Genomic DNA, 27,867 nt, shown 5'->3' with positions numbered 1-27,867 from the left:
GCGCGGGTGGTCGCGCCCGGCTCAGCATCGGGTTACTAGGGCGATGGTGCCGCACCGCGGGGGGCGGTGCCCCGCCGCCGGCTCGACCAATGGGAGCGGCGTGTGGCCCCCGTCATTTGCATGCGGCGTGGAGCGGCGGGCGGCGCGGCCAATCGGCGACGGGCGGGGCGGGGCGGGGCCTGCCCCCCACGAGGGCGCCGCGGCGGGGCGGCGGGGAGCGGCGGGCGCCGGGCAGGTGAGGGGAGCGCGGGGCCGGGGGGGGCGGGCGCGGCGGGGCCGGGTGTGGGGGACCACGGCGGGGCGATGGAGGCGGGCACGGCCGCGGGCAGGGCTCCGGTAAGGCCGTGCCGCCGGCGAGACGGGGCCGCTGCGTCCGCGCCCCCCGCAACGGCTCCCGCGGGTGGGCCTCGGCTCGCCGCCACGCCTGAGGGGAGCGGGGCCCCCCGCCCCGAGCCCGCCCGCCGTGAGGGGACCGTGGCCCGGCGCAGGGAGCCCCGCTCCGAGGACGGCTCCGCTGGCCCGCGGCCTGCTGGCGTCGCGGCGGGGAGAGGCAGGCGCTCAACGCGCGGCGGAGCAGGACGGTGGGTTCCCCCCCTCAGCACCGTCCCCCGGTTTCCCGCCGGAGCCGCTTTGCCCAAACCGCCGCGTCCTCCACAGAAAAACGGTGGCGTCGTGAACAAAAACGACACGTCGAGGCGGTTGGAGAGGAAGGACCCGGCTCCCTGCCCCGCACCCCAGCGCTCCCCTTGGGCTGCCCTTCAGCCGGGCCCCAAACTCGAGGGTTCCTTTGGCTCGGGAGCCCCTCGCCGGCCTCTGCTCCTGGAGACCGTTTTCTTGCCATGGGGGAGCCACCTCGGCCCCGTGCTGCTCGCCCAGCGGCCGGTGTGCCCTGTGCTGTGGGTGATGTGGGTGCCTCGGGCTCTGGGCCCGGCGAGAGGCGAGAGCAGGCCGCTTTGCGCGGAGAGGGCGTCGAGCCAGCTTTCCAAAAAACCACCGGTTTCTTCCAAAAGCGTCGCTGGGCGCCGCAGTGCAACGTCGTGACGGAGCTGGGTAATATATATCTAGTATATGTTGCGTATATAGTGCATATATGCAGTGTTTTTCCAGCTGGTTAACAAGAAGTGCCTCTACTTGCAGCCGATAATGGCAGATACACAAGAGCTGCTTTTATTATTATTATTATCATGAGGAGGAGGAGGGTGGCGGGGCCGGCCATCACCTCCCCGCTCTTGGGTCTCTGGGTCGGACGCACGGCAGAGCGAGAGCAGAACGATTTGGTGCGCGGTTTCCACCGTCAGGTGGAGAAGCAAAGCCACCGCTGTGCTGGTGCTGGGGAGTGCCCCCCGAATGGGACAGGGGTCCCGGCCCTCCCCACCTCTCTTGCACGCTGCTGCCAGAGCTGCCGCAGTGTGGAAAGTGGGGAGCACCCACCCCGGCAGTGCCGAGCGGGTGTCAGCGTCGGCACGGTTGGGAGCGGGCAGCGTGCTCGCTGGCCCCGTCGCCAGCAGGATGGTGCTGGGAGGGCAGAGGAAGCAGCAGGATGCGGCCGTGAAGCTGAGCGGGACTCGGCTGCTGGAGAGAGGGGCCGCGTTTTCCTAATTTATAACTGAAAAAAGCGCTGCAGCGCGCTGCCGAAGCCCTGACCCCTTTTTGCTGGCTTGGCCTCCGGTTTTCATGTCACATCCCGCCGCTGGCTGCATCAGTGCTGTTATCGCTCCAGGATGACAGTGCCGTGCTGCTGCTGGGGACCGCGCCTTGCAGTTAACGGGGTATCTCCAAACCGCGTGCTCCAGGGTTGGGGTTTTTTTGCCCCAAATGGCCAAAAAACAGCGATTGGCACGCACGGAGGTGGCGGGACGCGGTGGGAGGCAACCCCGCGGCATCGCCTGCGGCCGCCCTGATTTTATTTCTTAAAAAAACCACCCGGCGTGACCTAAAGGCATCTGGTGGTGGAAGTATCCGGGTCCAGGCTCCCCGCGGCCGCCGGACGAGCCTGCTCTGCCCTGAGCTGCGCGAGGGTGGCCGGTACCGGGTGGCAGCCGCTCGCTCGCCCACGCGCGCTGCCGGTGCCGGGCTGCGGCGCCGACACGGTTAAGGCACCGGCGGGATCGCGGAGCCGGGCTGTACGCCACCGGCGGAGCCAGAGCTGCCGAGTCAGGATGTGAGAGGCTCTGCAGCATCCCTGGGTGCTGCCGCATCCCGGGGCGCCGCCGCCGGAGCGGGAATGGGGTAGGAACCGGCACCCGCTGTCTTTGCCTCCGGCTGCGGCTCGGCACCGGCGCCGCTTCCCGAAACCTGCAGAGCCTCCAGCTGGGTTCGCTCTGGGGGTTTTTTGTGCCTCCTGAGCGCGCGTCTCCGTTACCGAGCGCCGGAGCCAGGTGGGTGCGGTGCCGGGGCGGTCGGGGCGGCCGGTGGCTCCGCGGCGGTGGCTCGGCCGTGCCCGGCTGCCAGCCCCGGCGCAGCACCGGGGACCCGCGGGCGCTCGGCCTGACGGCCCCCGTTACTCCGGTGCTGGTGTACGTGACGGCGAAGCCGGAATAACCCCGCCTGACGCGTCGCGGGTGGTTTCGGGCTGTGTCGCCGAGGCGGGGAGCCGAACAGCCCCATCACGGGCCACCTCACGTGTCGCAGCTAAACCCCCAGCGCTGCCGCCGCCGCTCCCCACCGGCTGGCACGGGCGCCCGAGCGGCGATGGCGGGCTGGGGGGACGCTGCCCGGCTGGGGGACGCTGCTCTGCAGCAGAGGCTTCCCCGGGCAGAGGGAAGGGGCAGGGCTGCAGCTCTGCGGATCCCTGCAGCGCCGGTGCTGCGGGCGGGGGGTGCACAGCACCCAGCGCGGAGCGCGAACGGAGCGGTGGCGGCAGGAGGGGCCGGTCGAAAGCCTTTTGCAAGGCAGAGCGGCGTGAGTAATTGTGCAAAAGTCACCTTTCCCGCGGCGTGTTGGGGGGGGCGGGGGGGGGGGGGGGCAGCGTTTGCTGTTTGCAAACCCGGTAAAAAGGGGTACAAACACCGGGACGGGCACCCGGAGTGGGGAGCTGCTCGGCACCGGCTCCCTGCCTCCCTTGACTGAGCCACTGGGAAGGACGCTGGGGTGCCCGGGGAGGGGGTCCCGCAGCCCCCCCGCCCCAATGCCTCACCCTCGGGGGCTCCGGCTCTTCGGTAGGTGCAGAGGCTTCGCCCCTATATTCAGATTAATGCCACGTGCAGTTCCACCTCCTCTGCCCCGGCCGCAGTGTGCTGGAGGCTGCACTCCGCAGAGCACCCGCAGGCTTGGGCTCCTGGGGGCTTCCCGGCCACAAATCCCCCCGCGCCCTGGCGCCCGCGCTCTCCCACCCCGTCCTGCCAGCCAGGATTGGGGATGGGGATGGAGCCGGGTGGGAGCACAAGCTTTCGGGGCACCCTTGCACCTGGGTCCCAGGTGCATCCCGCAGAAGAAAACGCTTTTCTTCCCTTTCTGTGCATCCCCTGCAGAAACTCCTGGTTGTGGACTCACAGCTGAGTTTTGCCATGAGGAAGCCGAAGGTGCAGGAGTGGTCTCGGGGAAGCACCAAACTGCTGGTGTGGAGGGGATGGGGCTTTCAGCAGCACCTTTGTCTCAGAGGACCCCGAGGGGTGGGTTGTCCCCCGGGGCCAGGGTGCTCTGGCTCTGAGGGGCGCAGAGCCCTGCCCCATGTGCTGGTGGTCCGGCTGCACTTCCTGGCAAAGTTCCTCCAGCACTGCCAGAGACTTGCCAGCCACCGCACTCTGTGCCCCCACGAGGTCACGGATGAGGCGCGTCGGGTCCTGTCGAGCCTGTCGCAGAGCCGAGCTCGTCGCACCACAGACCCCCAGGATGCATAAACAGAGCCAGGCCTAAGCCCTGTGAGAAGTTTGCGTCTTGGTTTGTGGCAGTGCAGCAAGGAAGTCGCACAGCCGCCCCCACTGCAGCTGGGGCAGGGGGGTCTGTCCGTCCATCCTGCGGGCATCTCCCCAGCTTGCTTCAGCTTCGTTACACTGCCACTAATTAAGTGATGCTGAGCGGGCACGAAGCAGCTTGCAGGAGCGTGCAAGACAGTGCCAGGGCCGGTGGCTGCTGTTGAACCGGTGCTGTTGCAGGTGAGGGCTGTGGGGAGCCCTGAAGGTGACACGAGCAGCCCCAGGAGGAGCTGGGGGGATCGCGATGGCTTTGGGGGTTCAGCAGGGTCCTGCTCAGGACCATGGGCGAGCAGCTCCCTCCTGCCCTCTCAAAATTAAACCTGGCTTTAAGGAGCCTGCCTCATCTCCAGCCCTGGGGCAGCTGCGGCCAAAGGGAGCCCCATTGCTGCGGCGCTCGGAGTGGGGAGGAGGGAGATGGGGGGCTGCAGCGGGGCCAGGGGCTGCAGCGGGGCCAGGGGCTGCGGTGGGCGGGCAGGCGGCTCCACGGGGACGGGCTTGGCTGCCGCAGCCACTGCCATTGGGCCGCGTGGGCTGCAGGGGCTGCGCCGGGATGCAGGATGCAGGAGGGATGCAGGCACGGTGTGCCGGGAGGCAGGAGGGATGCAGGGTGGGGGCATGCCAGGCCAGGATGCAGGCAGGATGCAGGATGCTGGCACACTGTGCCAGGATGCAGGATGCTGGCATGCCCTGCTGGGATGCGGGAGGGATGCGGGGTGCAGGCACAGCATGCCAGGATGCAGGCAGGATGCGTGCCAGGACACGCTCCCACTGTGCCCAGGGGAGGAGGGGAAGGAGCCCAGAGATCTCCCAGTTCCCATCCAGGGGGGAAAAAGCAGCTCGTGACCTGCGGCATGAAGATGGCGTTTCACGGGCCTAAAGGAAGATGGCTTTAGTGATGTAAAAATGTAAAAATCAGCCCCAGTTTTGCAGGGAAGCACTGCAGTTTTCTGTGATACTGGAAACTGCTGAGGGTGTTGTGGGATGGGGAGAAGGAGTGGGCCCACAGCTCCCCAGGGAGCTGTGCCGGATTGCCGGATGCCCCCCCGGCATGGGGGCGGGGATGGGGAGGGTTGGGGGTGCCCTGGGGTGAGCCCCCCTTTCCCTCAGAGCTCCTGCACCCCCGTGCACAGAGTCACACTGCGGGAGAAGCCGAGCTACTGCCCTTTCCTTGGCTTGTCCCTTGCAGAGGGACCCTCTGGGGACCACATTAGTGTTAAACACCAGCAAAATGTTTAATTTTTCAGGCTCATGTTTCTTCACCGTTTCCTGATGTGTTGTAACACCTCCATGGCGCCGGTCGGTGCCTCACTGCTGTGGCTGGGTGGCATGCCCTGCTCGCCTTCCCGGGCACCGTGTGGGCAGCGGGATGGGCAGCAGGGTGGGCAGCAAGCAGCCCCCCTCTGCCCTCCCCGGGAGCCCCAAAAGTTTGGGGAGAGCGACCAAGTTGGGAAGTCAACAGGATGGGGTCCTGAGTGGTGGTGGCTCAGGGTGGGAGCGCTGGGGTCTGGGGCAGGCAGGGCTGCTGCAACCTGCCTGCTGCTGCCCGCGCCACTGCCTGCATCTCGTGCCCATCCGGCTCATGAGCTTCTGCAACAGGAAATGCCGTCATGCGCGTGCCCCGAAAACCCCCTTTTCTTCCTCTTTTTCTCTTCCCCCGTGGCAGGGGTGAGGTGGCGAGCGGCTCCGGGGAGCCCAGGTTGGCTCCATGTATCCCGAATCCACCACTGACTCCCCGGCGCGACTCTCGCTGCGGCAGACGGGCTCCCCAGGGATGATTTACAGGTAAGGGTGCGGGGCGGCGCTAGTGGGGGGGGCTTCAAACCCGGGGCCACGGCACCCCGAAACCACCCCAGCACGCTTTGTGCAAAAGCTGTCAGGACTGCAAAACCCCCACACGGCAGCAGCAGCGTTTTCAAGCACTGATGCCTGTTGTGGGAAGAGCGGGTACTGCCGGGGAGCGCACCGGTGCCCGCTGCACGGTGCCCCCGCGACACGGCACGGCCACCGACCCTTCCCGCCACCCCGTCCCGCCCCACCTTTCTAATGCGGTTTGTGGCATCTTTCTTCTTTCTCCCCTTTGCTGTCGGAAGCGCGAGGTATGGGAGCCCCAAGCGCCAGCTCCAGTTCTACAGGTAACCCAGCCCTTCCCCTCCCCAAAATCCACCCCCCGGTGAGCGGACACGGCCAAAGCTGCGGGCGCGGTGCTGCCTCGGGGTCCCCTCCTGCGCGTGGGTTTGGCAGCGCGACGTGGGGACCCCACGAGTGCGGCTGGGTTGGGGGGATCGTCCTCACGGAGCGTGGCCAAGGAGCGTGGCCAGAGGCTACCTGGGGGCAGCGGCTGCGGGGTGCGGGGCTCGGCTCGGGGGGGAGCATCCTGTGCCGACGCTGCGCCAGGAAGAGCCCGCTGGCTTTTCCCAAGGGCAGCTCCAGGAACCCAGCCAGCCGCCCCACTGCTTCTTCCATTAACAGAAGCGTCAGTAAGTGGTACAGAGGCAACACTTCCCCCCGCTCCCCAGCCCCTTTTACCGGCGGCAGCGAAGGCAGCACTTCTCCCCACGCGCTGTGCCAGCAGCCGCTTTGGTGCTGGCGGGGCTGTGGCAGCCCCCGGGTGGGGAATGGGGGGCTGCCCCCCACTGGAGCCGTGGGCTCCCCGCTCTGGCCAGGAGTAGAGGCTGGCTGGCACCGAGGCGGCTCAGCAGCGCTGCCAGCATCCCTGGCCCAGCGATGTGCTGCCACCGGCACTGCCGCACCCGAGCCGCAGGTGGGGTTTGGCTGCCAAACCAGCCAGGTGTGGCCACGCACCGGTCCTGATGGGCATGCCCGGTGTGAAAGGCTCCCAAGGCCAACAGGCAGCTGCCGCCGTTGTCTGTCCCCCAGCCCTGTTTTGGGGCTCCTGCCTGGAGGGGGAGGCCGTGTTTCGGGCCTGCCACAGCCCAGCTCCAACCCTGCCGCCTTGGGGACCACGGGGGGGCTGCGTCCGTCATCCAGCTCCGCTCCCCGATGGCCCCCGTGCCCCCGACTGTCCCCACCGCCCGCATGCTGGTGGTGCGGGACCTGTCACCACCGGGTGAGGGTCGGCTGCGGGCGGAGGCAGTGATGCCAGCGTGGCTAAAGCAGCAGCAGCGCATCCTCGGGCTTTTAGCGAAGCGGCCATGAATAATTTAGCTCCCCTTCGCAGGGAAGAAAATCCCCTAATAGGGCTAATGGAGCGTGGCGAGAAAGCTGGGCTCTGGGGGGGCCAATTGCTTTGGACGCCAAGCGCCGACACTCCCCTAATGCAAAAAAACCCGGCGGCCGCACCTCTCTTATAGCTGCCCCGGGGCAGCCCAGAGCTGTGCTGTTGGTGAGCGGCGTCCCCGGCGCGCGGGTGAGTCGGGGCTGGCGGCGAGCAGGGGCAGCCGGGAGGATTCGCTGTGCGGGCTGATGCGGGATTCAGTGGCTTGGGGAGGTTTTCGTTCGGGGTTTGGGGTCTTTTTGGTTCAGGGCAGGCTGTCGGTTGCTTTTCTGAGCAGGTACCCTGCGCATCCGACTGTCACCCACTTGTTGTGCCCCTGCCACACGCTAACGGTCCCGTTATCCCGCAGCACCTGTGTCCCGTCCCCATCCCCGCTCCTTCCCCGCAGAACAGCCTCTCCCGCTCAGGCACGGTGCTGCTGCTCGGGCTTCGGCTGCTCCCACGGCCCCACAGCTTTTCATCCCTTGGGCAGCGTCACGATTTCTGCTAACCAACGGCCCGTGGATGAGCCCGCTGCCTCCGTGCTCTCCCTGCCGCCCTGTCACACTGCTGAGCCAAAATTCAGGGAGGTGTCAAGGCGGGGCGGCCGGCGGATCCCCACCCTGCTCTGCGAGGCAGCCCAGACCAAACCCCCGGCTCCACTGGCTGCAGCCACTTTGTTGCAGCATGGTGAAGCCGTAGAGCGCCGGTGCAGCCAGCTCGGACTTTTCCCAGCTGCTGGGGGGATCCCAGCAGGATTGAGGGGATCCCAGCAGGGCCGGGTGCTGCGCCCGTGCGCGGCAGGAGCCACCGGCACTGCCCTAATTCAAACCACCAGCCCTGGAGAAGGGCCGATGCCGGCTCCAGACTCCAGCTTCGAGGCGCAGCAGGAAGAGGCGGCTGGTGGCCAGGGCTGGGTTTGGCTGTGCCGCAGGAGAGGGGTCCCCTTTCTGTCCCCCTGCACTCCCGAGACCTTGCTGTGGAGCGTGGGAGGGTCTCCAGCAGTGCCGGGTATTGCAGGAGCTCCCCGGGGTTTTGGTCACCCCTTGCCAGCTGCTGCTCCGTATCTTCTGGGCTTTCTTCTTTTTTTCTTGAGGTCACACCTCAGTGGGAAAGTGCACTTTGCTTTTGGCTCCTGCTCCCGTAAATTTGAGCTTCACAGGGAAAGAAAAAACCACTGGTGGGAGCTGACTGGAGCCCGCTGCCAGTGCAGCTCCGGCACGGTGCACTCCCAGCAGCCACTTCAGCACCAGCGCCGCGGTTTTGGCCCGGTCCCTGCTCCTTCTCTCAGGCACTGAGCACGAGGGACGCAGCAGAGCACGGCAGGGAAATCGATGCCGGTGCCACCGCCGGCGAGATCCCAGCCGTAGAGGCGGCGAGCACCTCCGGCGTGTGAAGGAGCCCGCTCTGCGGCAAGGCTATTTTCGGCCGCCTGCACCGGCTGGGAGGTCGCTGCCGCGGCTGCGGGGAAGGCGTTGGCTGGCGACACGGGTTGCGGCAGCGTGCTGCAGGCATGGCAGCCGCCGGCAAGCACCCGGCACCCACCTCTGCAGACGCCCACCCTCCCCGGGGAGCCCCACGGGGCTGCCTTTCCCAGCTTGACCTTTCCCGCCCGCCGGCACACAGTGCCAGATTCTCACCAGCAGTGCTTGTGCCACCGCTCACCGGGGCCCACCGCAGCCCTCATGGGGATGCCAAGCAGTGTGAGCTGGGAGGCAGTGCAGCCGGGGCACGTGCCAGGCTGCCACAGCTTGCCAGGCTCGGGGTGGCCGTGGCAGGCAGGGCCACGTCCTTCCCGGCCGCGCTGCTGCCCTCTCCCTTCATCTCCTCTGCCACGGCTTTACTCCGCTGAAGCGTCCAGCTTTGCCAGGGTCCCCGCTTTCCCCTCCCCGCGCCACAGACCCGCCACAGGCCCTTGCAATGGGGGGTGCCCCCACTCTGGCACCCCGGCGTGGGCACAGCTCTGCCCCGAGCGGTGCCAGAGCCCGGCGTTGCGGCGGGACGCTTTCCCAGCTCTCTCTGTAGCATCGCGGAGCGGGCGGCGGCGGGGCCAGCCCGCAGAGCCCTCGCTGGGGCAGCGGGATGCTCTCCATGACATACAGCGAGAGCCTGCGCAGCGTGGCCAGCCGGCACCCCCCGGAGTGGGGGCTGCCGCCGGCCCCCCGGCCAGCGGACGGGCTGGAGCTGCGGCGGCTGCGGGACGTGCGGGCGGCGGCGCGGGCGAAGACGCTGGAGGAGTTCCTGCGGATGCACGGGCTCTCCCTGGCCGACGGCACCGCCCGCGCCACCGGCATGAAGTACAGGTAAGGCAAAGGCCGAGGCGTGGGGACGGAGCAGGGGACGCTGCTTAGCGCTGGTTTTACCCCTCCCTGGGGAACAGCCCGGCTTTCACCGATTGCCCCGTGCCGCGCCACGGTCGGGAGGAGCTGGTGCCCTCGGCATGATCTCGCGCGGCGTGTGCAGGAGCGGCTGCAGCAGCTCCGTGCCGTTCCCTCGTGCTTGTGCGACGGTCTTTGACCTCCTCACTTGATTCTCCCTCTCGCTGTGGGGACGTTGCAAGTGCGAACGCGCTCGGGGCTCTTAAAGACCAGGCGGTTGGAGCCAACGGCTCCAGAGATGCTTTAGCCATGGCAGAGCTGGTGCTCCCCTCGTTCTGCGTGTGGGTCCCAGCACGGTGCAAGGCAGCTCAGAATTTCACCCCACTTTTGTATTCCTTGTCCCCCGCCGGTGCCGGGGAGGACACATCGGGCAGCCGGGGCCGTTGGCCATGGCTCTTCTGCAGGCACGTGGCTGGTTTTCCTGGCACATCCCTTCCCGCTCACCCCCAGCACTGCAGGCGGGGCAATGGGGCGCGGGGCCAGGTACCCCCAAAAACCCAGCTGGGGCTTGGATCAGCAGCTGTGCCCCCCTGTGAAAATTCAGGGGTGCCCCTTGTGCCCCCACCACCGTTGCAGCAAATTTCCCGGGGGCTGGCAGCTCTGCCGGCTCCTGCCGCGCCGCGGGTCAGGTTCCCCTCGGCTCACCGTGACAGAGGTAACATTTACACGGTGCCAAGAGCCCATCTAATATTTATTAGGTGGTTATTTATTGATGGGGAGAGGCTGGCACAGGCACCCCCAGCACGGCTCCTTTGGGCATGTGCCCACTGCCCCCAAAATCTCTGGGGTTTCTCCTCCTCCGGGGAGCTGCCGAATGCTGCCAGCTCCCCTCGCCCCGGCCGGAGCTGGCGGGATTACCCGGCTAAGGAGCTTTGTGGCGGAGGGAAGCAGGGGAGATTACAAGAGTTCTCATTAGGTCAGGGCCGAACGGGCGTGATTTCCCCCGCAAGCCAAGCCCCAGACCCGCTCCCTCCTCCGGCTTGGGGGTGCCAGCAGCCAGAAAAATGTGGGGGGACATACTGCTGGGTCCCGCTTTGGCAAACGGCCGCGCTCTGCCCCCAGGAGAGCCGGTGGCATCGCCGCTGCTGCGCCCTCGCCCCAGAGTTGTGTATTTGGCGACGAGTGGGTGCTCCTGCCGGGAGATTTTGGTTTGGGACTTGCGTCCCCCTGAGAGCAGGGCATGGCCAGAGGGAGGCAAGCGGCCCCTTCGCCCCCTCAGCCCCCCAAACCCGGGCTGGGCTGCCCAGCGGGGCACGGGGGGGTGCCTTCGGCGGGGAGCACCCGCAGCGGCGCTCCCCTTCCTGCCCCCCACCTGCCCCAGCGCCACTCGCTCGCTTCCTGAGCTCATCAAATATTGAGGGCAGGAGGGCTGACGGGAGCCGGCTCCCTGCCCGCCGCCTCGCAGCCCCCCGCCGTCACGTCGGCGGAGCAGCGGCGCGCGGGAGGAGCTCCCCGCCTCGCTCGGGGCGCCGGCTAAATTTAGGCAGCTGGCGCGGCGGCCCGCCGGAGCAGCATGCAGGTCTCCTTTGTGTGCTCCGAGCACAGCATCAAGAGCCGGAGCGCCGAGGACCGGCTCAACCGACAGAATGCCGGCAGCCCCAGCCTCGGCACCCGCGGCAAGTTCCGGGCAGTGGCCATGGTGGCCCGCAGCCTGGGGCAGCTCTCGGTGCAGAACGCCCCCTCCTCCAGCGAGTCCAGCGTCAGGCAGCCGGGGATGAAATTCCGGTAGGAGATGGGCAGATTTGCTGCCTCCTCGCCGAGCTCTGGGCGTTGGGGGGGGGTCTGGGGGGGGTCTGGGTGTGCTGCGCTCCCCTAATCCCCCGTTAGCGTCCTGCGCCGGAGATTTCTCGGTGCTAAAAGTGCTGACCCTGCGCCTCTGTCACCTTCCTCACTTTGCTCCTGTCCCCTCCCAAGGCGGCTTTGACCCGGCCTGGCGTAAAACCAGCGGGGTGGGAGGGGGAAAGGCACCCTAAAATTTAGGGTAGGATTAGTCGGGCTGGCTGCCGAGCTGGGGGGGGTCTGAGAGTCACGGCACTGCCATGGCACCGTTACAGGAGGATCCGGCCCTCAACTGCCCGCGGGGGGTCTGGAAACGGAGAGCAGCATGTGGATGTCATGCCCCCCCCAGCCAGCACACCCCGGGTTAACGCACGTCCAGGGGGACGGGACGGGAAGGCCACGGTGCAGCACAGGGGGACACTTGGCCTCCCCTGGTACCGGCCGGTGTCTCCGTTGGGCACCCGGGCAAGGGGTGTTTGGGCCGGAAAGGCGGGAACATGCCCCGGCAGCCTGGAATGGCCGGGACGGGGCTGGTGCCCCCCTCCCCACTGCGACCCCGCACGGCCGCGGCCTTTCCCTGCCGTGAAATGCTCTAAAAATAACGCGGGGCCGGGGGGAGTGCCCGCGCCTCCAGATGTTGGGCAATAACGCGGTGGCGCGGAAGGAAGATGCCCCGACTCGGCTCAGCCCGGCTCCCCGTGCCCGTGCTGGCGGTGCTGGCGGTGGCGGTGCCTCCCGGTTGCTACGCGACACCCGCGCGGGCGAGCTGCCGCGGCTCACCTACACTTTATTTATTTTAACGCTCGTTTCTGGAGCCTTTGTCATTTTTAACGAGGAACTGGCTCTCCATCACTGCCGCGAAGGCGTCTGCCAGCCCGGCCCCCTCCCCGAAAGCTGTTCTCTGACTCCTCGTGCCAGCCAAATTTTCAGGGGTGCCCCATTTCTCCGGGATGCCGCTCGCTCTCCCCATGCCACACCGCAGAGAACAGGCACAGCTTGTGCCGCGTGTGGGATGCTCCAGGCCTGATCGCCAGCGTGCCAGCTCCTCCCCGTCCCCCCTACACCAGTGGCGGTGTCGGGGGAGCCGGACACGCCGGCCTCGCCACGGGGAGCCGCTTTAACGAGGTCACTGCCCGCTGCCACTCTGGATTACCCCGCCAGGCACAGCATCGCTGCACCGGCGCTGGCTGCGCTGCCGGCACACGGTGGCTCGCTGGGCCTGGGGTGGCTTTTCAACCAGTTGTGGGGGGGCCCTCACTGCGGGACCGTCCCAGGCGGGATGGGGATGGGGACTGGGGATCGCCACGCACCTCCCAGCCCACGCCGACGGCGCACTCGGCACGGGGACGCAGGAGATGGCGTTTCGGGGCTTTCTGGCAGTTTTCCTAACGGGTCTGTGTCTTCCAGGAACCTCGGGAAGTCTGGGCTGCGCGTGTCCTGCCTGGGCCTGGGTAAGTGCCGGGGTTTTGCCACATCCCCGTGGCTGCTGCTGGTGCTCCCCGGCGAGGGCGACGCTTTGCCGAGGAAAGGAAAGGGTTTTCCTCCGGCCTGGCGGCATTTTTGAGATGTGGCCCAGAAGTTGTCAAATTATTTTCTATTCTTCTCCACCAACATGATGGGAAGCGACGGGGCTGTGCTGGGAGCACCGTGCTGCACGCAGCAGGGCCGACTGCGGCCGCCACGTGCCGGGGCTGTGCCAGGGGAGCTGGGGTGGGTGTCCGGGGGCTCGGGGCAGCGGCGTTCAGTGCTCACCACTGCGCACCCTCTCTCCTCTGCAGGGACATGGGTGACTTTTGGCGGGCAAATCACAGATGAGGTGAGGATCGTGCCCCGAGCGAAGTGGGGAAGGGACGGGGCGCGCCTCCGCGCCCCGGCTCTCGGCCACCCCCTCCGCCGACCCTCCCCGCTCTCCCCTCGCAGATGGCGGAGCAGCTGATGACTTTAGCCTATGACAACGGCATTAATCTCTTCGACACGGCGGAAGTCTACGCCGCCGGCAAGTAAGTACCGCGCTGTGACGATGGCACAAGGGGCCTCGCCCCAGCCACTGGCACCGGGAGTCTCCCGGGTTTGCCGACTGCAAAGTGGCTGCCGGGACGGGTCAGCGAGTGCTTGCTCGTGGTGGGGTGATGGCTCACGCGGCCCCACGCTGCCTGTGGCTGCCTGCACCATGCAGACGCAGCCGTGTGGCCCTCCCCGGCACGGCACAGCGAGCCATGGTGGCCCAGAGGCAACGCAGCGTGCCCACACGCCCACTTAAAAATAGCATCGGGGAGCAGCTCGGCTCCGGGCGCTGCAGCCGGAGGGGGAGACGACATCCCCGCAGCCACCGCCTTCCCCTCTCGGTCTGCCGGGTGCTGGCAGCTGACATTCCCTTCCTTCGTAGGGCCGAGGTGGTGCTGGGGAACATCATCAAGAAGAAGGGGTGGAGGTAAGCCTGAACCAGTCACCGTGGTGCCAACGGGCTGGGGGCAGCCCTGGGCAGGGAGCGCACACGGAGCCTTGCAGGTGCCACCACTAGTGACTCTCTCGTTCTCCCGCAGACGGTCCAGCCTGGTGATCACCACCAAAATCTTCTGGGGAGGAAAGTAGGTAACGCCCCCGCCCGCGGCAGAGCAACTGGAGCGTGCCGGGCCCTCACCCACCACCTTTCCTTTTCCAGGGCCGAGACAGAGAGGGGCCTGTCCCGAAAGCACATCATAGAAGGGCTGAAGGCGTCGCTGGAGCGGCTGCAGCTGGAGTACGTGGACGTGGTGTTTGCCAACCGGCCCGACCCCAACACGCCGATGGAAGGTGGGTGCTGCGCCATGCCGCCGCGCGCCTCCCCACCACCTTCTGTTGCCGTCGCGGTCGGTTTGCGCCAGGCTTTTACCTAAAGGGCCTTTTCCCTTCCCAAGCAGAAACTGCCACCGTCAGCCCGCGCCGCTGCTCAGCCCGGCACTGGGACCCCCTCGGGCCGTGGTGGGGTGGGTTGGGGTGCAGCAGCCCCCGTCCCGGCGAGCCACTCGCTCCGCTCCGCCGGCAGCAGCCGACTCTGCTCTCTCTAAATCTCTCTTTTATCACCAGGGGACCCATTTAGTTCCTCCAAGTCCAGGACTTTCATCGTAGAAGGTACTCCCTGCCCGCACTCTGCCCGCCGGCCACGTCCCAGCGGCCTTTCCCGGGGCAGAACCCCCACTCCCTGTCCCCCCGCCAACCCCGCCATCAACCGCACGGGCAGCGGCAGCACGAGAAAAACACCCCCCTGCCCTTTCAGACCATCTTGCGGTTAAAGGGGGGAAAAGCAAAGAGGCTCACCGGCCCCCTGGCCACGGGGACCCGCTGCGGCCGTGCCGGGGACCGCAGCAGCGTCCCCCCTCGCCAGGGCACACGCTCCAGTGCCGGCCCGGCGAGCCTCGTGCCCACCGCTCTCCCCGCTGTCCGCCTTTGGCTGCAGGAGCGCGTCTTGGCTTGGCCCCGGCCCGCATGGCTCGGAGCCGGCTCCCCCCGAGACCCCCCACAAGGACTCCGGGGTTCCCTCCCTCTCCGGGGTCTCACTGCACGGGCGATGCTTCAGGTCCCTCCCCTCGCAGCGGTGCCCGCGCCAGTACCCTGCAGGGCCTGGGGCCGGTGCCAGGAGCCTGGGGGCTGCTCTCTGCACCGGCAGAGCCCCAGCCTGGCCCGAGCGGCTGCTCCCTGGGTCCCCATCCTGCTCCTCCGAAAGCATCCTCAGACCCAGGCAGCAGGACGCTCGCCAGCCACTAACCCCCACCTGCTGCTCTCCCCTTCCCTCCGGCAGAGACGGTGCGAGCCATGACCCACGTCATCAACCAGGGGATGGCCATGTACTGGGGGACCTCGCGCTGGAGCTCCATGGAGATCATGGTAGGGGCCGGGGGGGCCGCGGCCGAGCAGCCTCGGTGACGCTGATTGAATCAGACAGCAGCCGAGCGCTCGCAGAGGCGCTTGAGCCTTAATTATTTTTCCAGCAGCTGCTTGGGGCTTGGCAGGGGGTCAGGGGGGGTTGGCAGGGGCTCAGGGGGGGCGGCAGGGGGCTTAGGGGGAGGCGGCAGGGCGCTGAGCGTCCCAGTTTTTCGGCAGGAAGCGTACTCAGTGGCCCGGCAGTTCAACCTGATCCCGCCGATCTGCGAGCAGGCCGAGTACCACATGTTCCAGCGGGAGAAGGTGGAGGTGCAACTCCCTGAGCTCTTCCACAAAATAGGTATGGCGGTGGGGGCCCCCCACCCCCAAAACACGGAGCCAGGGGGTGGCAGCATCACCCCCGCCGCGGCTCTGCTCTGCCCCCAGGCGTCGGAGCCATGACCTGGTCCCCGCTGGCCTGCGGCATCGTCTCGGGGAAGTACGACGGGGGGATCCCCCCCTACTCCCGCGCGTCACTGAAGGTGAGCCCGGGGGGGCCACGCAGAGCCAGGGGCCCTGTAAGGCCCAGGGGGGTTTGGGGATGCCCTGACCCCCGCTCCCACCCCCCAGGGATACCAGTGGCTGAAGGACAAGATCCTGAGCGAGGAGGGCCGGCGGCAGCAGGCGAAGCTGAAGGAGCTGCAGGCCATCGCCGAGCGCCTGGGCTGCACCCTGCCCCAGCTTGCCATCGGTAAGGGGCCGGGGGGGGGGCCTGGGGGGGCACCGGGGGGCCCACTGGGCCCTGCTCAGGCTCCACTCTCCCTCCTGCCCCAGCCTGGTGCCTGCGCAACGAGGGCGTGAGCTCCGTCTTGCTGGGCGCCTCCAACGCCGACCAGCTGATGGAGAACATCGGCGCCATCCAGGTCAGCGCTCGCGGTGCGGGCACGGTGTGGGGAGGGTGGGCACGGTGTGGGGGGCGCGGGCACGGTGTGGGGGGGGGTGGGCGCGGGGCTCTAACGCTCCGGCAGCGCCCACGAACCCGCCGCGACGCAGAAGGCCGGGGTTTGCACCCACGAGCTGCGGCTCAGGGCAGCGCGGTGCAGTGCCAGATCCTGCCTCCCCCGTCCCCCCCAGGTGCTCCCGAAGCTGTCGTCCTCCATCGTCCACGAGATCGACAGCATCCTGGGCAACAAACCCTACAGCAAGAAGGACTACCGCTCCTGAGCGCGCCCCCCGCACAGCCCCCGCCGCCGCTCGCTTGCTTTACGCTTTGCCGGAGCGAAGTGGAGAGTCGTGGTTTGCGCCCAGCGCCGGCGCTCCCGTCCCCGAGCGTCGTCCCGCTTCTCCCCTCCCGGGACGGCCGCTGGCGGGGAGCGCCCGGGCCTGGCCTCCCGCTGCCGAAGCTGCCGGCGCGGGGCCCGGTTGCATGCGGGGCTGCCGCCCCCCGCCCGGCCGGGGGCACGCGGGGGCGCGGGCGGGTGCTGTACCACAACACGAAGCTGTTCCCCAGCCTCGGCCCTGCCTGCGGCGCCGGGACGGGGCGGGGGGGACGGGGTGGGGGGGTCAGCGCCCCACGGGCCCCCCGAGGGGTCCTGGCTGAGCGGGGAGGTGGGGGGGCTGCGTGTGTTGGGGACACGCGTGTGTGTCTGGTGCTGCCTGCGCTGACCTGCAGACGCGTCTGTAGGTGCCCTCGCAGGGAGCGTGTTGGGACCCCCCCAGCCCCAGCCCCGTCCGGCTGTAGATACATCTGCCTGTCCAGGACCCTCCCCTATAGAATCCCTATAGAGACACCCAGACGTAGGCGTGTGTGTGTGTCTACAGGCGCATCCCTCAGCTCCGTGTGTACCGTCTGCGGACGCACCCGGCTCTGTACAGACCGTGTAAATACGCCCACAGAGCTGCGGCGGGCGGGGTGTGTACACGCACACGTACATGACAACGACATGTGTGTGTGTCGGGGTGGAGGCCCAGGTACCTGTACATCAGCACACGCCTGCAGCCCCCGGCCCTGCCTGGAGACCTCCAGCCACACACACACGTGTCCCCGCGCACAGAAATGTACCGATTATAAATTTATGTACAAAACTGCAGCTCTGTGCCCAGACATGTCTGTGTGTGTCTGTACATAAACGCGGGGGGTACGTGTACACACCCCCCTTTAGCTGTGTCGATGTTTCTGTTACCAACACACCTCACCCATAGACGTGTATCTATTTATACCTATAGAACGACAGACGTTTGTACCCGTACACACTCATAATTGTATAAAATTAAAAATGTGTGTCTGTGTACACACACATGTACACTCCATACGTGTAGCTGTATCTATAGGCCCTTATCTGTATCTACTTCTATCTACACTCAAATAGATAAAAATGACAAATACAGATGTATGTTTGTGTGCGTACACACGTACCGATCGAGGTACCCGTATAGATACGGAGATACAGATCTGTCCACACGTGTGTGTGTATGTACGTGTTTATGTGTACATGTATATACACACACAAATACATGTTACACATATAAATATTGTACCTACACACACACCTGTTTATCTACCCCTACCTCTGCCTATATACACACCCCCCTATAATTTACATACATAAACATATAGATACACACGTGAACACACATTGTACACACACGTATATAAAAGCATACAGGTGTGTGTACATACACACCCCCGTAGCCATGGCAGCACCCAGACACCCACGCCTGTAGCTGTACCTGCGTATCGACACCCACATAGAGCTACGTGTGCTCACAGACACACGCACCCCTCCCAGCACTGCAACCCCAGAGACATGGACAGGGACCTGCAGGGACACGTATGTACACACGTGTAGGTGATGCGGATAAACGTCCGTGCATGGGGGTGCACACGCACCCATCTGAAAACTGCACTATGTACCTACATGTATGCACGCCCCACCCACCCACATCCATGTGTCTGTGCACATGTATGTAAGTGTATGTGCACACACGTGTGCATGCAGGACGGGGCCAGGACCGCAGCCAGGACCCCCCCGCCCCCAGTGAGACCCCCCCCACCGCTGCTCACCGCCAGCTCCTTCCCAAAGGATTTATTAAAACACCGAGAACAGACACGGGGACACGCGGGGCACGAGGCGAAGGCGGGGCCGTCGCTTACAGCTGCCGGGGGCCACCGCGGCGCAGTCGGTGTCACCGCACTGGCGGGTGTCCCCGTCCCAGCTCCGGCCGTCCCCTCCCGCCCACCCGCGTCACCCCAAGCCCGGCACACCGGGACCCCCCGCCCCGCTGCCGGCGCCGTGCCAGGGTCCCCGCGGGGCTGGGCAGGCAGGGGCCGGCAGCGGGCGGGCCGGCAGCGGGCAGGCAGCAGGCATGCACTTGCTCAAACACCACGAGGACGCAGAAACGGAGGGGACAGGGAAGCTCGGGAGCGGGAGCCGGCTCGGCCCCGGCGCAGCCTCACGTGCCAATAAAACCAGACAGAAACACCGTGACTCGACCCCCCTCCTCCACTCAGCCCACCTCGCCCAGACAAACCCTTCAAGTCTTCAAGAAGAAAGTGCAAAAAAACGGACACGGACACGCACCCCCCCATCCCCGGCGCCCCAGGCAGGGCCGGGGCCGGCAGCGGTCGAAGCACACTCGAAGCGGGAGAGCCCGGCGGCAGCTCCTCTTCCACGCAGGCAACGCCGCGCCGCTCCCCCGGCCTGCGGCCCCGGGGGCTGCTGCAAGGAGAGGGGAGAGCGGCCGTCAGCCGGGCCCCGCGCCCTCCCCGGGCCGAGCGAGGGGTGGGGGGAAGGTGCCGACCCCCCCAGAGCCCTGGGGAGGGATCCGGCCGCCGCAGCCAGAGGCTGCATCCAGACACCGGCGAGGCGGCACAGAGCCGAGCCCTCACACGGGCCCCCCCGAGAGCAAAACGCAGCAAGCGCGGGCGTACCTCAGCTGGAAACGGGAGCTGCGGGGGGAAACGGCGGGAACGGCTAAATATCTGTGAGGAGAGAGAGGAGAGGCCACGCTCACCCGCCGTCCTCCGGCGACACTCCCGGCCCACCCAAATCTACCCCCTGAATTTCTCCGCCCGGGAGCGTCTGCTCGAACTCCCAACCCACCGGTCACGTATGGTCCCAGCGGCATCTGGCTGTAGTTGACGATCCCGCCCGGGCCGGGACCTCGGAAATTCGGCCCGAAGCTGTTGTTGTAGATCTGGGAGGAGCCGAAGGAGCCCTGGGCAGGGAAAGGAGGGAGAAAAACCACTGAGCCGCAGCCACGGCCCCGCCAGCCCCGGCCAGGGGCCATGTCCCCGTCCCCGCTGACCTGCTGCGCGGCCGCGTCCCCACCACGCGTGGCCAAGCGGCTGAGGATGCTCCGCTCCGACATCTGCAGGCGGGCGGCCACGGGCGGGATGCGGGACAGCATGGAGGGCAGGCGCGTCACGTCGGCCTTCATGTCGCTCAGCAGCTCCTCGAGCTGGTTCAGCACTGCGAGGGGAGCGAGGTGGCGCTCAGGCTGGGGCAGGGGGACACCTGCCAGCACCCCCCGGCAGAGGCGGGAGCACCCCCGGACCCCCCAGCCCCAGGGACGGGCGAGCTCCAGCAGCCGGGAGCTGATGGCAAAGACCCCCGGCGCCCCCACCAGCAGAGACGGGGACAACCCCCCCGCTGGCCCCCCACGGTCCAGAATGCCCTCCTGGCCCCGCAGGCAGGCTCCGGCCCCCCTGCGCAGACACACACCCTTGTGCAGGACGGCGTTCGCAGGCTTGTTCCCAGCCAGGGACTCTTTGGAGAGATGCTGATGGCTCTCGGCAAGGCACTCCACTTCAGCCAGCCGGGCGTTCAGGGCCATGGCCGGGTGACTGGGGTCCTGGGTCATGTTGAGGTACGCAGCCCTGCGCAGCTGCTCCTCGATCACCAGGGCCTGCTCCAGCAACTGGGAGGGGAAGGAGGGAAGGATTCAGGACCAGACCCCGCTCCAGTTTACAGCTCCACAGGCTCCAGCTGCCCAGGCACTTCACGCCAACAGAGCCTCTGCTCCCCACGTTCCCAAAAACCTCCCAGGGGAACAGGGTTAGCCCTCATTTTCTTCTCCCGTTCAGGCACCAAGTGTCCCAGAGAGGGACCTGGGCAGCACTTCCACAGCAGCGCCCGTGTGGGAGCGGGCAGAGTGCCCGGTGCAGCCAACCCTGACCCGCGCGCCGCGGACCTGGACCCGCCACTCGCCTTGAACCGCCGGGCAAGGAACTTGTTCTTCATCTCGAGGTAGTTCCCCTTGTGGATCTCCGACTTGAAGGGCTCGTTCAGGATCACGTACCGCGGGTCGTTCTGGATGTCCTGCCAGCGGGCGTAGCCGTGGCTGGTGCAGAGGGGGCGTCAAGGCAAGAACCGGCCAGCCGACAGCGCACCCAGCGCCCCGCAGCGACCCCGCGTCGCCAAACGCCCCCCGCTCACCGCACCGTCCCCCCAGCGCCCGCCCTCGCCTCCCCACACCCCGCCCCAGGGTACGTGACAATTCCCGCCAGCAGCCAGTAGTCGTGTCGGCGGTGCCAGATGTCGTAGATCTTGCCGGAGGAGAGGGCAGCCCTCTCCTCGTTCTGCCACAGCGTGTGCAGCTCTGCAGAAGCAGAAGCGAGACAGCCCGGTCAGGCACCGGGACTGCCATGGACCTCGCACAGCGCAGGCAGGGCAAGTGACAAAACCTCCCAGGCAGCCACGGGCATGGCGCGGAACCGAGAGGGCCGCTGTGAGGTGAAGCACCACCCCGCCTGCAGCCTCTGCCCAGGCTCAGGGGTTCCATGCGGAAGCGGCCGATGCCTCGTCGCTCGCTCTCACCTGTGAAGCCACCGTCAGCGATGTTGAACATGAAGCGGAAGTTGATGTTTCTGTCGTCCTTCTTTCCATCCTCCTCTTCCTCTTTGTCACCGTTTTGCTGAGCCTCGCTCTGCTCCTTCTCCTCCGCCTTGGCGTCCTCTGCTCAGCAAACACAAGAAATGGCTCCTGTTAACCGCGCTCTGCCAAAAGACCGACCTGGGTTGTCCTTGCTCCGCCAGCTGCCAGAGGAACCCCCCAAAGCCGCTGCTGGAAGCGCCACCAGCCTGCTCGCGGCTCCGCAGCCGCTGGCCAGGGCAAGCAGGGGCAACCTCGCCACCACCCTGCTCGCTGCTGTGCCAGGAGCTCTGGAGACCCTCCACAGCCCTTCTCGCCCCAAAGCCTCCTCGCACCTCACCTGCTTTGACTTCTCTGTCCTCCCCCTTCCCCGGGCTGCTGTTCAGCTCCAGCTTCTCCACAGGCTTCTCCTTCTCTTGAATCCCCTCATCTGCAGAAGGGAAAAGGACATGAGAAAAGCTTGACCTGAAAAACGCTCTTCAGGGAACAACTTATTGCCTGGAGAGACTTTCCCTTATATTGTTTGTACATTCAGGGCCTTCAAAAAACTTCAGACTGAACATTCTTCTGCATTTTATCCAGAAAACTTACTAAGCTTTCCCTCTTCCTTGAGACATCTGGAGGAACATATTGCTAGGAACAGAAAATGCCCCCCAAAATTACCATTTCTCATCATTTACAACCTGGAACCGCTGTTTTTTCAGGAATTTCTGCAGGACCTTGTGACATTCCAGTTTCCCACAGTGATATGGAGAAAAGAAGACCTAAGTGAGGAGCCTCCCAGAGAGGCAGCGCCCTCCCACCAGGAGCACCAGCGCACCCGAGGCCGCTCGGGTGCACGCCCCAGCCTCCACACAACTCCTCCGGCGCAAACCGATGCCGCCGCTGGGTGCCAGAGCCCCCCTGAAGCCCCAGCTGTGGCTGAAAGCGGAGCCTGTGCGCGGGCGTCACGTTCAGCCGAGCCAGAGACTCACCTTTCACCAGGGGCTTGGGAGAAGGCTCAGCCTTCTCACTCTCCTCTTGCTTCTCCTCCCTCGGTTTCTCTTTGCTGTCGCAGCTTTCTGGGTGCTCTTCGTTTTCCACCTTCTCAACAATCGCTGACACCTTAACGTGAAACACCCGCACGGGGTCAGCCCGGCCCCCCCTTCCCTCGGGGAGCTCCCAGGAAGGTTTCCCAGGGGAACTGCCCTACCTGGCTGTCGGACACCTTCCTGCTCTTCTGCTCCGCCAGCTCCTTCTCCTCCTGGAGCCCCAGCTGCGTTTCTGTTTTGTCTGTAGCAACAGCCAAGCGAGGAGGCGATGGAGGGGGCCGCGAAGGGCCGCGCACGCTGCCGGGGCAGGCAGACACTTGCCAGACCTCCCACTGCAGTAGCCCCCCTCCCCTCCCACGCCAGCCCAAGGCCGCTGGCCCCGGCTCTCCCACCTGCGAGGCCCACGGCTCCCGTGTGCGTCTGCGCTGGGCTGGCCGGGACAGGCGTGTTGGGATCCGAGGACACGAGCTCGCTGGACTTCTTGCTCTCCGGGCCCTCGAGAATCAGATCCGGGGTGCTGTACTTCCCGTTGACGTGCTCGAACTCCTGCACCTGGGGCAGACACACACCAGCCAGTCACGTACAGCGGCGGCGGCTCCGGCGCCTTCCGGCTGCTGCACCCGCGGATCCACGAAGCCGCAGGATCGCGACTGCCCCCCCCGGCCAGGGACATTCGACACTACAGCTCCGAGACCAGGCAAGTCTCCAGCGCGATTTCTCTGTTTTGCCAGCCGGACTGTTAAACACCCGCCTGTGCCACGCCCTCCCGGGGAGCGAAGCGGCAGCTCTGAGGCAGTTTGCTGTCCCCTATACATTTATGACAAAACCAGACGTGCACGGAGATCGATTCAGGGGGGGATCCCCAGCGAGGGGCAGCGAAACCCCCCCGTCTCCAAAACACACCTGAAACGGCAGATTTAAAACTTCACTCACCCACCTTCTTCCTTACTAGTGACATGACGCCTATGCGAGTCAGGACGTGCTGGCGTGACAGCCCCTCCCGGGGAACGCCGTCCGCAAAGGTTTCGGCGCCATCTGCCCCCGGTTCACACAAATGTCGCATGAAGAGAGACACGTACGCCCTGCGGAGGGAAAGCCAGACCTCAGCCCCGCCCGGCCCACGGGCGCCCTGCCAAGCCCGGCAGCATCTGCTCTCACCCCTGGGCAGAGTCTCAGGCCTAGACTAAGATTCAGCCTATCCTAAAGAGAGTGACAGCAGCTCCCCCATCCCGTACCTGAACTCCTTCTCGCTCTTCCCTCGCAGATCCCGGACCAGCCAGTGGGAGTTGAAGGCGTCCTGGGGCGGCATGCCCCAGCGCATGATGGCGTTCAGGAAAGCCTTGCGCTGGCGGGCATTGAAGCCGAGGACCTGCGGGGAGCGGAGGTGCTGCAATCCCGGGCCAGGCCTGAAGCGCCGGGGACGGCCCAGAGCAGCCCAGGGCAGCCCTGGCACACCCGCACCACTCGTGCTCCGGCGGGGTCGGACACCTCCGTATTCCTCAGCCTCACCTCGATATTCCCCCCAACTCTTGCCAGCAAAGGAGGGAGAGGCTTGTCCCGGTCACTCTTCAGCTGCCTCCGGGACTGTCTGCGGCCACCTAGAGCCAAGCAGCCCCGGTGACGGTTGGACCCAGAGTGCCCCAAAGCCTCCCCCCACCTCGGACGGGAGCAGAACTGGGGCCGAGCGGCAGCCCAGGCTGCAGAGTCACTTCCACCCCCTCTCCAGCCTCCCTTCCTGCCCTCACCCTGCCCTGTCCTCCTGCCGTCCCCCCGCTCCGGACTGAGGTCCTGCAGTGGCCAGCGAAGGAAGCAGCTGGTTGCCTTCCCTGGCCTGGGAACTGGTTCGCCTGCAGGCCGGTGGGGCCACCTCCCCCCGAGCACAGGCCCAGCCGCATGCTGGTCCCTCCAGCCCCAACGTTCCTGCTGCACCTGAGGGCCAGGGGCTTCCCGCAGAGCAAAATCCCGTGGAGCATCAAACGCATTAACTCACTCTGACCTTCTGGCCTCTCTTCAAAGTCTTCATCCTCATCCTCGGAGCCGATGGAGTACTCCGACTGGTTGTCAGAGAGCTCGTCCTGCCACTCTGCAGACGGCGAGGGAGGCCAGGTTAGAAGTGCCCGAGCAGGGGGACCCTGCCCCGGAGGGACACAGTGAGAGCCTGTCCACAGCTGCAACAGGCGCCCGCTGCCAGGCAGCCAGAGGAGGACACAAGCAGGAAATCGCATCCTCACATTTTCCAAAATCAGTATTCTCTTACACAGAAAAAACCCAATTTAAAACGTTTTGCCCACAGACATGTTTCTCCTAAATTCCTCCGGCAAAAACAGTTTACAGACCACAAAATAAAAAGAAAAAAATCTCTGGAGAATTTCTATCGTGGAAAGATTAGGATCTGGGAAGTACGAGCCACGCAGCCTCCCAAACTGCAGAGAAACAGCGGCTCAGCCAGCACGTCCGTCGGGGACCGTCTGTGCTGCTCTCCCGAGCCCGCCCGCCCCGAGCCCGGCCGGGAGCCCAGCGCCCGCCGCCGTACCTTGGTCCTCCTGCGAGGCGTCGTTGTAGTTGACCTGCTTGCGGATTCTCTTCCCTTTCCCCAAGTTCCTGGCCAGATCCTCCTGCTGCTGCTCGTAGTGGTGCCGCAGCAACTTCTCCCAGTAGTCGGGGTCCACGTTCTCCTCTTGCTTGATGATCTCACGCTCCACCTCCTCCTGCAAAGCGAGAGGCCTGAGACAGGGCAGCCGCAGACCTGCCCGCGCCGCCCCGCTGCCTCCGCTCCGCCGGCACTGCAGGGAGCGGGGAGGGCACCGAGCCACTGGCTGGAATTTGGCTGCTGGGTCTTTGCCCAGACACCCTGAGCTCGGCGCGGGGTTGTCAGAGGGCTGAGAGAAGCTCCCACCCAGAGCTGCTCCGCACGCCGTCGCCCATCCCGCCCTGCGGTGCCCGCGCTCCCGCCGAGGGAGAAGCTACAGGTCTGCAGGGACCCCCAGAGCAGCGGCCTGCAGCCAGCCCCAGCACCGGGTGAAGGAAATAAATCCGTTGGCTACTGGGAAAACAACCCACAGCGGCGCGGTACATCGGCAGCACCGTGGCCCTGGCCCGGCTGCCAGGGACGGGCCTTCGGACAGACAGATGGTGCCTACGGATGCTCCGATGGGAATGAGGCCCCGTGCCAAGCGGGACAGGGCCCAGCTCGCACCCTGGGCTGCACAGGGCGAAGGACTGAGCTTCCCCTGCCCGGGGACCCCCCGAGGTCTGGAACAACCCACAGCAGCCGCAGAGAGCAGGGAGGAGCCCTGCCCCGCGCCGAGACACTCGCAGCAAGAGGAAAGGGAGCGGAGGGAACACAGAGGGACGTACAAAGAGGTGGGATTGTAAGACAGGATACTAATCACATTACCACACCGTCCTCTTCTCTCACAACATACTGGGCCACTTTAAAGGAGCTGAGATACTCGTTCATGTTCTGCAGCTCTGTGTCATCAGTCGCATCCTGGTTTCGGTCCAGAAGCTTGGAGATGGCAGCGTCGTCGTAGTGGATCACGCTGCTGTCATCCACGTCCTTGTTGTCACCTGGAGAGCACAGCGAGGGGGACGGAAGCACAGATCACAGACAGCCCACACCCAGAGACCGGCCAGCTCAGGTTGGGTGCAGGGCCAGGGCAGGGGACGGGTCACCCCAACAAGGGGGGCTACGCACCTGGTGGGGTGCCACCGTGCTTTTTTTTCATGCCGGGAGTCACCGCACCGCCCTTGGACGACAGCGTGTCAGAGAAAGGGGTGACAGCATCCGGCATGGTGATCCGCTGCCCCTGGGACACCATGCCTGCAGGGGCAAGAGGAGGAGAATGAGCCCTGTCGCACCAGGAGGGCCCTGCCACACGCAGAGCGCCCCCAGTGCCTTCCCGGCCTCACCTTCCACGTCATCCTTGAAGAGCTCTTCTGTCCCAAACTTGAGGATGTCGTCCAGCTCTTGCTTGGTCATGGAGCCCGACTTGGAGCCGAGCCCCGGGCGGACCACGAGGTGGGTGAGCATCATCTTCCTTTTGGCCACCTGGGTGATGCGCTCTTCAACGGAGGCTCTGGTCACGAAGCGGTAGATCATCACCTTCTTGTTCTGCCCGATGCGGTGAGCTCTGCTGAACGCCTGCAGGCAGAGAACGAAGCTGTTGAGGGCGGCACCGGGATGCGCCGGCCGTCACTCCCCGCTGGCGTCAGTCCTGAGCTTTAGGGTCTGCCCCGGGCTTTTGGAAATGCAAGTGGAAGCTCCCCAGAAGAGGAGGGGACACTCGGTTGTGAACAGGCAGCAGGAGAAAGTGAGAAGCCCACAGAAGAGAGCCGGTTTTATGTGCCGGGTCTCTCCCACACCTCAGACAGGCCAGGGTGAGGCTGGTGGATGCAAGAAGGGGGCTCCTGAGCAGAAACACTCCCCATAAACCCTGCAGAAAGGGTCGGCAGCTCTCTCTCAAGAGAGAGACCAACTTCCCTGTGCAGGGTGTGCAAACAGCGGGCAAAGCCACAGAGGTACTTACTATACAAGAAGGAGAAAGAAAAGTCAGAAACCTGGATGTCATTGTGGGGATTCCAGTCAGAATCATAAATAATGACTGTGTCGGCCGTAGCAAGGTTTATGCCCAGACCGCCGGCGCGGGTAGAGAGGAGAAAGCAGAACTGCTGAGCACCAGGAGCTGAGAAAGACAAACCCACAGGTGGCAAACAGTGAGACAGAAAGGAGCCCAGCTTACATGGAAAGATGCAGTACCACGCTTCAGGGATAAAGCAGTGGGAACCGTCGGTCTAAGCCAACAAGCAACAGCCAAGGCAAGGAGTGAAAACACATCGTTCCCTGGGAGCCCGTTACTGGAGAAAATGCAGCTCCCGAGCTGGCGGGGAGGCTCTGCCGTCTACCGAGGCCTTGAAGGGAAAGGCTGGAGCCCCTCAGACCAGGCAGCCGGCCGCTGGCACGCTCCGGGCTCGCTGTGGGACACAGCTCGAGGGCTCACCAACGAGCTGGACCAGCCAGCGTGGCCCAACCGACACACAGGCAACGCCCTGGGGTCAAGCGGGGGCTCCGGGGCCCAGTCACCCCCCCATGCCGCCAACCCGCCCTGCGCCCTCTCCTCGGCGAGGCAGAAACGTGAGTACCGTTAAACCTGTCTATGGCCTCCTGGCGCAGGCCGCCGGTGATGCCCCCGTCTATCCGCTCGTACTTGTAGCCTTCGTACTCCAGGAAATCCTCCAGCAAGTCCAGCATCTTTGTCATCTGCACGGGCAAAGTGACCCTGGCACGAGGGGCTCTGCACGGGCTGGCTCCCCGCGCCCCCCTGGAACCTGCCCTGGCTGGGCCCCTGCCCGGGTTGAAGGGGTTACAGCTCCCCTTCATCCGCAGTAAGAGAGGTTTTCAACACGACAGACGCGCCCTCGGGAGAGCTGGGACATGGCCCATCCGCCCCAGCTGCCCCAGCAGCCTTGCTGGCTGGCGGATAAGCTGCCCCCAGCTCTTCCACCTACCTCTATCTGTTCCCAGCACAAAATCCTCACTCGGAACCAAAAAAATCCTTTCAAAATGTATGATTAATCCTTCCCTACACTCACCTGGGAGAAGATCAGAACTCTGTGACCCCCATCCCGTAACTTCTTCAGCATCTTTTGGAGCAGCATCAGTTTCCCAGAAGATTTGACCAAAGAATTCCCATCGTAGGATCCGTTGGGCAGAACCGGGGCCTCCTGTGAAGGCATCCTGGTTAGCCTCTTCCAGGGCAACATGCGCTAACATCACCGAGGCATCGTGTGCATTTCAAAGACAAAATCCTTGTACGAAACCACTTGTGTGAAAACCCA

At 65.5% G+C, this 27,867-nt stretch overlaps 2 protein-coding genes across 14 annotated transcripts in view; one reads left to right on the top strand and one right to left on the bottom strand.

Annotated features, from left to right (window-relative positions):
- Positions 1-176: 176 nt before the first annotated feature.
- KCNAB2 (potassium voltage-gated channel subfamily A regulatory beta subunit 2) lies at positions 177-17,433 on the top strand. Of its 7 annotated transcripts, none has more exons than XM_074892907.1 (15): positions 177-235; positions 5,578-5,696; positions 6,005-6,046; positions 12,693-12,736; positions 13,064-13,101; positions 13,206-13,285; positions 13,672-13,716; positions 13,829-13,873; positions 13,948-14,078; positions 15,064-15,149; positions 15,366-15,486; positions 15,573-15,667; positions 15,756-15,876; positions 15,960-16,048; positions 16,260-17,433. In XM_074892907.1, exons 2-15 carry the CDS (start codon positions 5,620-5,622, stop codon positions 16,347-16,349), a joined length of 1,104 nt encoding a protein of 367 aa, XP_074749008.1. In that variant the 5' UTR covers positions 177-235; positions 5,578-5,619; the 3' UTR covers positions 16,350-17,433. The 7 variants fall into 7 exon arrangements, with proteins under 7 accessions (XP_074749008.1, XP_074749012.1, XP_074749011.1 ...); XM_074892908.1 differs by lacking the exon at positions 177-235 and adding an exon at positions 1,840-2,378; XM_074892909.1 differs by lacking the exon at positions 177-235 and adding an exon at positions 2,709-2,901.
- A 763-nt stretch (positions 17,434-18,196) lies between these two features.
- Positions 18,197-27,867, bottom strand: part of CHD5 (chromodomain helicase DNA binding protein 5) — a 28,971-nt gene continuing 19,300 nt past the window's right edge. For 5 of the 7 annotated variants that reach the window (XM_074892895.1, XM_074892897.1, XM_074892896.1 and 2 more), the window contains 23 exons: positions 27,622-27,753; positions 27,172-27,289; positions 26,590-26,714; positions 25,942-26,173; positions 25,727-25,852; positions 25,427-25,599; positions 24,563-24,737; positions 24,020-24,112; positions 23,539-23,627; positions 23,265-23,398; positions 22,967-23,111; positions 22,422-22,581; positions 22,191-22,270; positions 21,973-22,102; positions 21,339-21,428; positions 20,945-21,082; positions 20,618-20,726; positions 20,336-20,468; positions 19,850-20,045; positions 19,434-19,597; positions 19,229-19,343; positions 19,057-19,107; positions 18,197-18,844 (listed from right to left, as the gene is read on the bottom strand). In XM_074892895.1, coding sequence (XP_074748996.1) covers positions 19,100-19,107; positions 19,229-19,343; positions 19,434-19,597; positions 19,850-20,045; positions 20,336-20,468; positions 20,618-20,726; positions 20,945-21,082; positions 21,339-21,428; positions 21,973-22,102; positions 22,191-22,270; positions 22,422-22,581; positions 22,967-23,111; positions 23,265-23,398; positions 23,539-23,627; positions 24,020-24,112; positions 24,563-24,737; positions 25,427-25,599; positions 25,727-25,852; positions 25,942-26,173; positions 26,590-26,714; positions 27,172-27,289; positions 27,622-27,753 — 2,865 coding nt within the window. In that variant the 3' untranslated portion in view covers positions 18,197-18,844; positions 19,057-19,099. Of the gene's footprint in view, positions 18,845-19,056; positions 19,108-19,228; positions 19,344-19,433; positions 19,598-19,849; positions 20,046-20,335; positions 20,469-20,617; positions 20,727-20,944; positions 21,083-21,338; positions 21,429-21,972; positions 22,103-22,190; positions 22,271-22,421; positions 22,582-22,966; positions 23,112-23,264; positions 23,399-23,538; positions 23,628-24,019; positions 24,113-24,562; positions 24,738-25,426; positions 25,600-25,726; positions 25,853-25,941; positions 26,174-26,589; positions 26,715-27,171; positions 27,290-27,621; positions 27,754-27,867 lie in introns of those variants that run through there. The other 2 variants (XM_074892899.1, XR_012632047.1) reach the window with 2 other exon arrangements.

This window comes from Strix uralensis, chromosome 23 (assembly GCF_047716275.1).
Source record: "Strix uralensis isolate ZFMK-TIS-50842 chromosome 23, bStrUra1, whole genome shotgun sequence".
Lineage (NCBI taxonomy): Eukaryota > Metazoa > Chordata > Aves > Strigiformes > Strigidae > Strix > Strix uralensis.
This window is presented reverse-complemented; position numbering and strand designations above follow the sequence as displayed.

Bases quoted from the DNA above. Each gene is read 5' to 3' on its own strand.
- KCNAB2 (XM_074892912.1), top strand. From the start codon at position 9,211: ATGCTCTCCATGACATACAGCGAGAGCCTGCGCAGCGTGGCCAGCCGG. The intron at 15,668-15,755 runs GTGAGCCCGGGG...CCCACCCCCCAG, and splicing joins ACTCCCGCGCGTCACTGAAG to GGATACCAGTGGCTGAAGGA. The intron at 16,049-16,259 runs GTCAGCGCTCGC...CGTCCCCCCCAG, and splicing joins AGAACATCGGCGCCATCCAG to GTGCTCCCGAAGCTGTCGTC.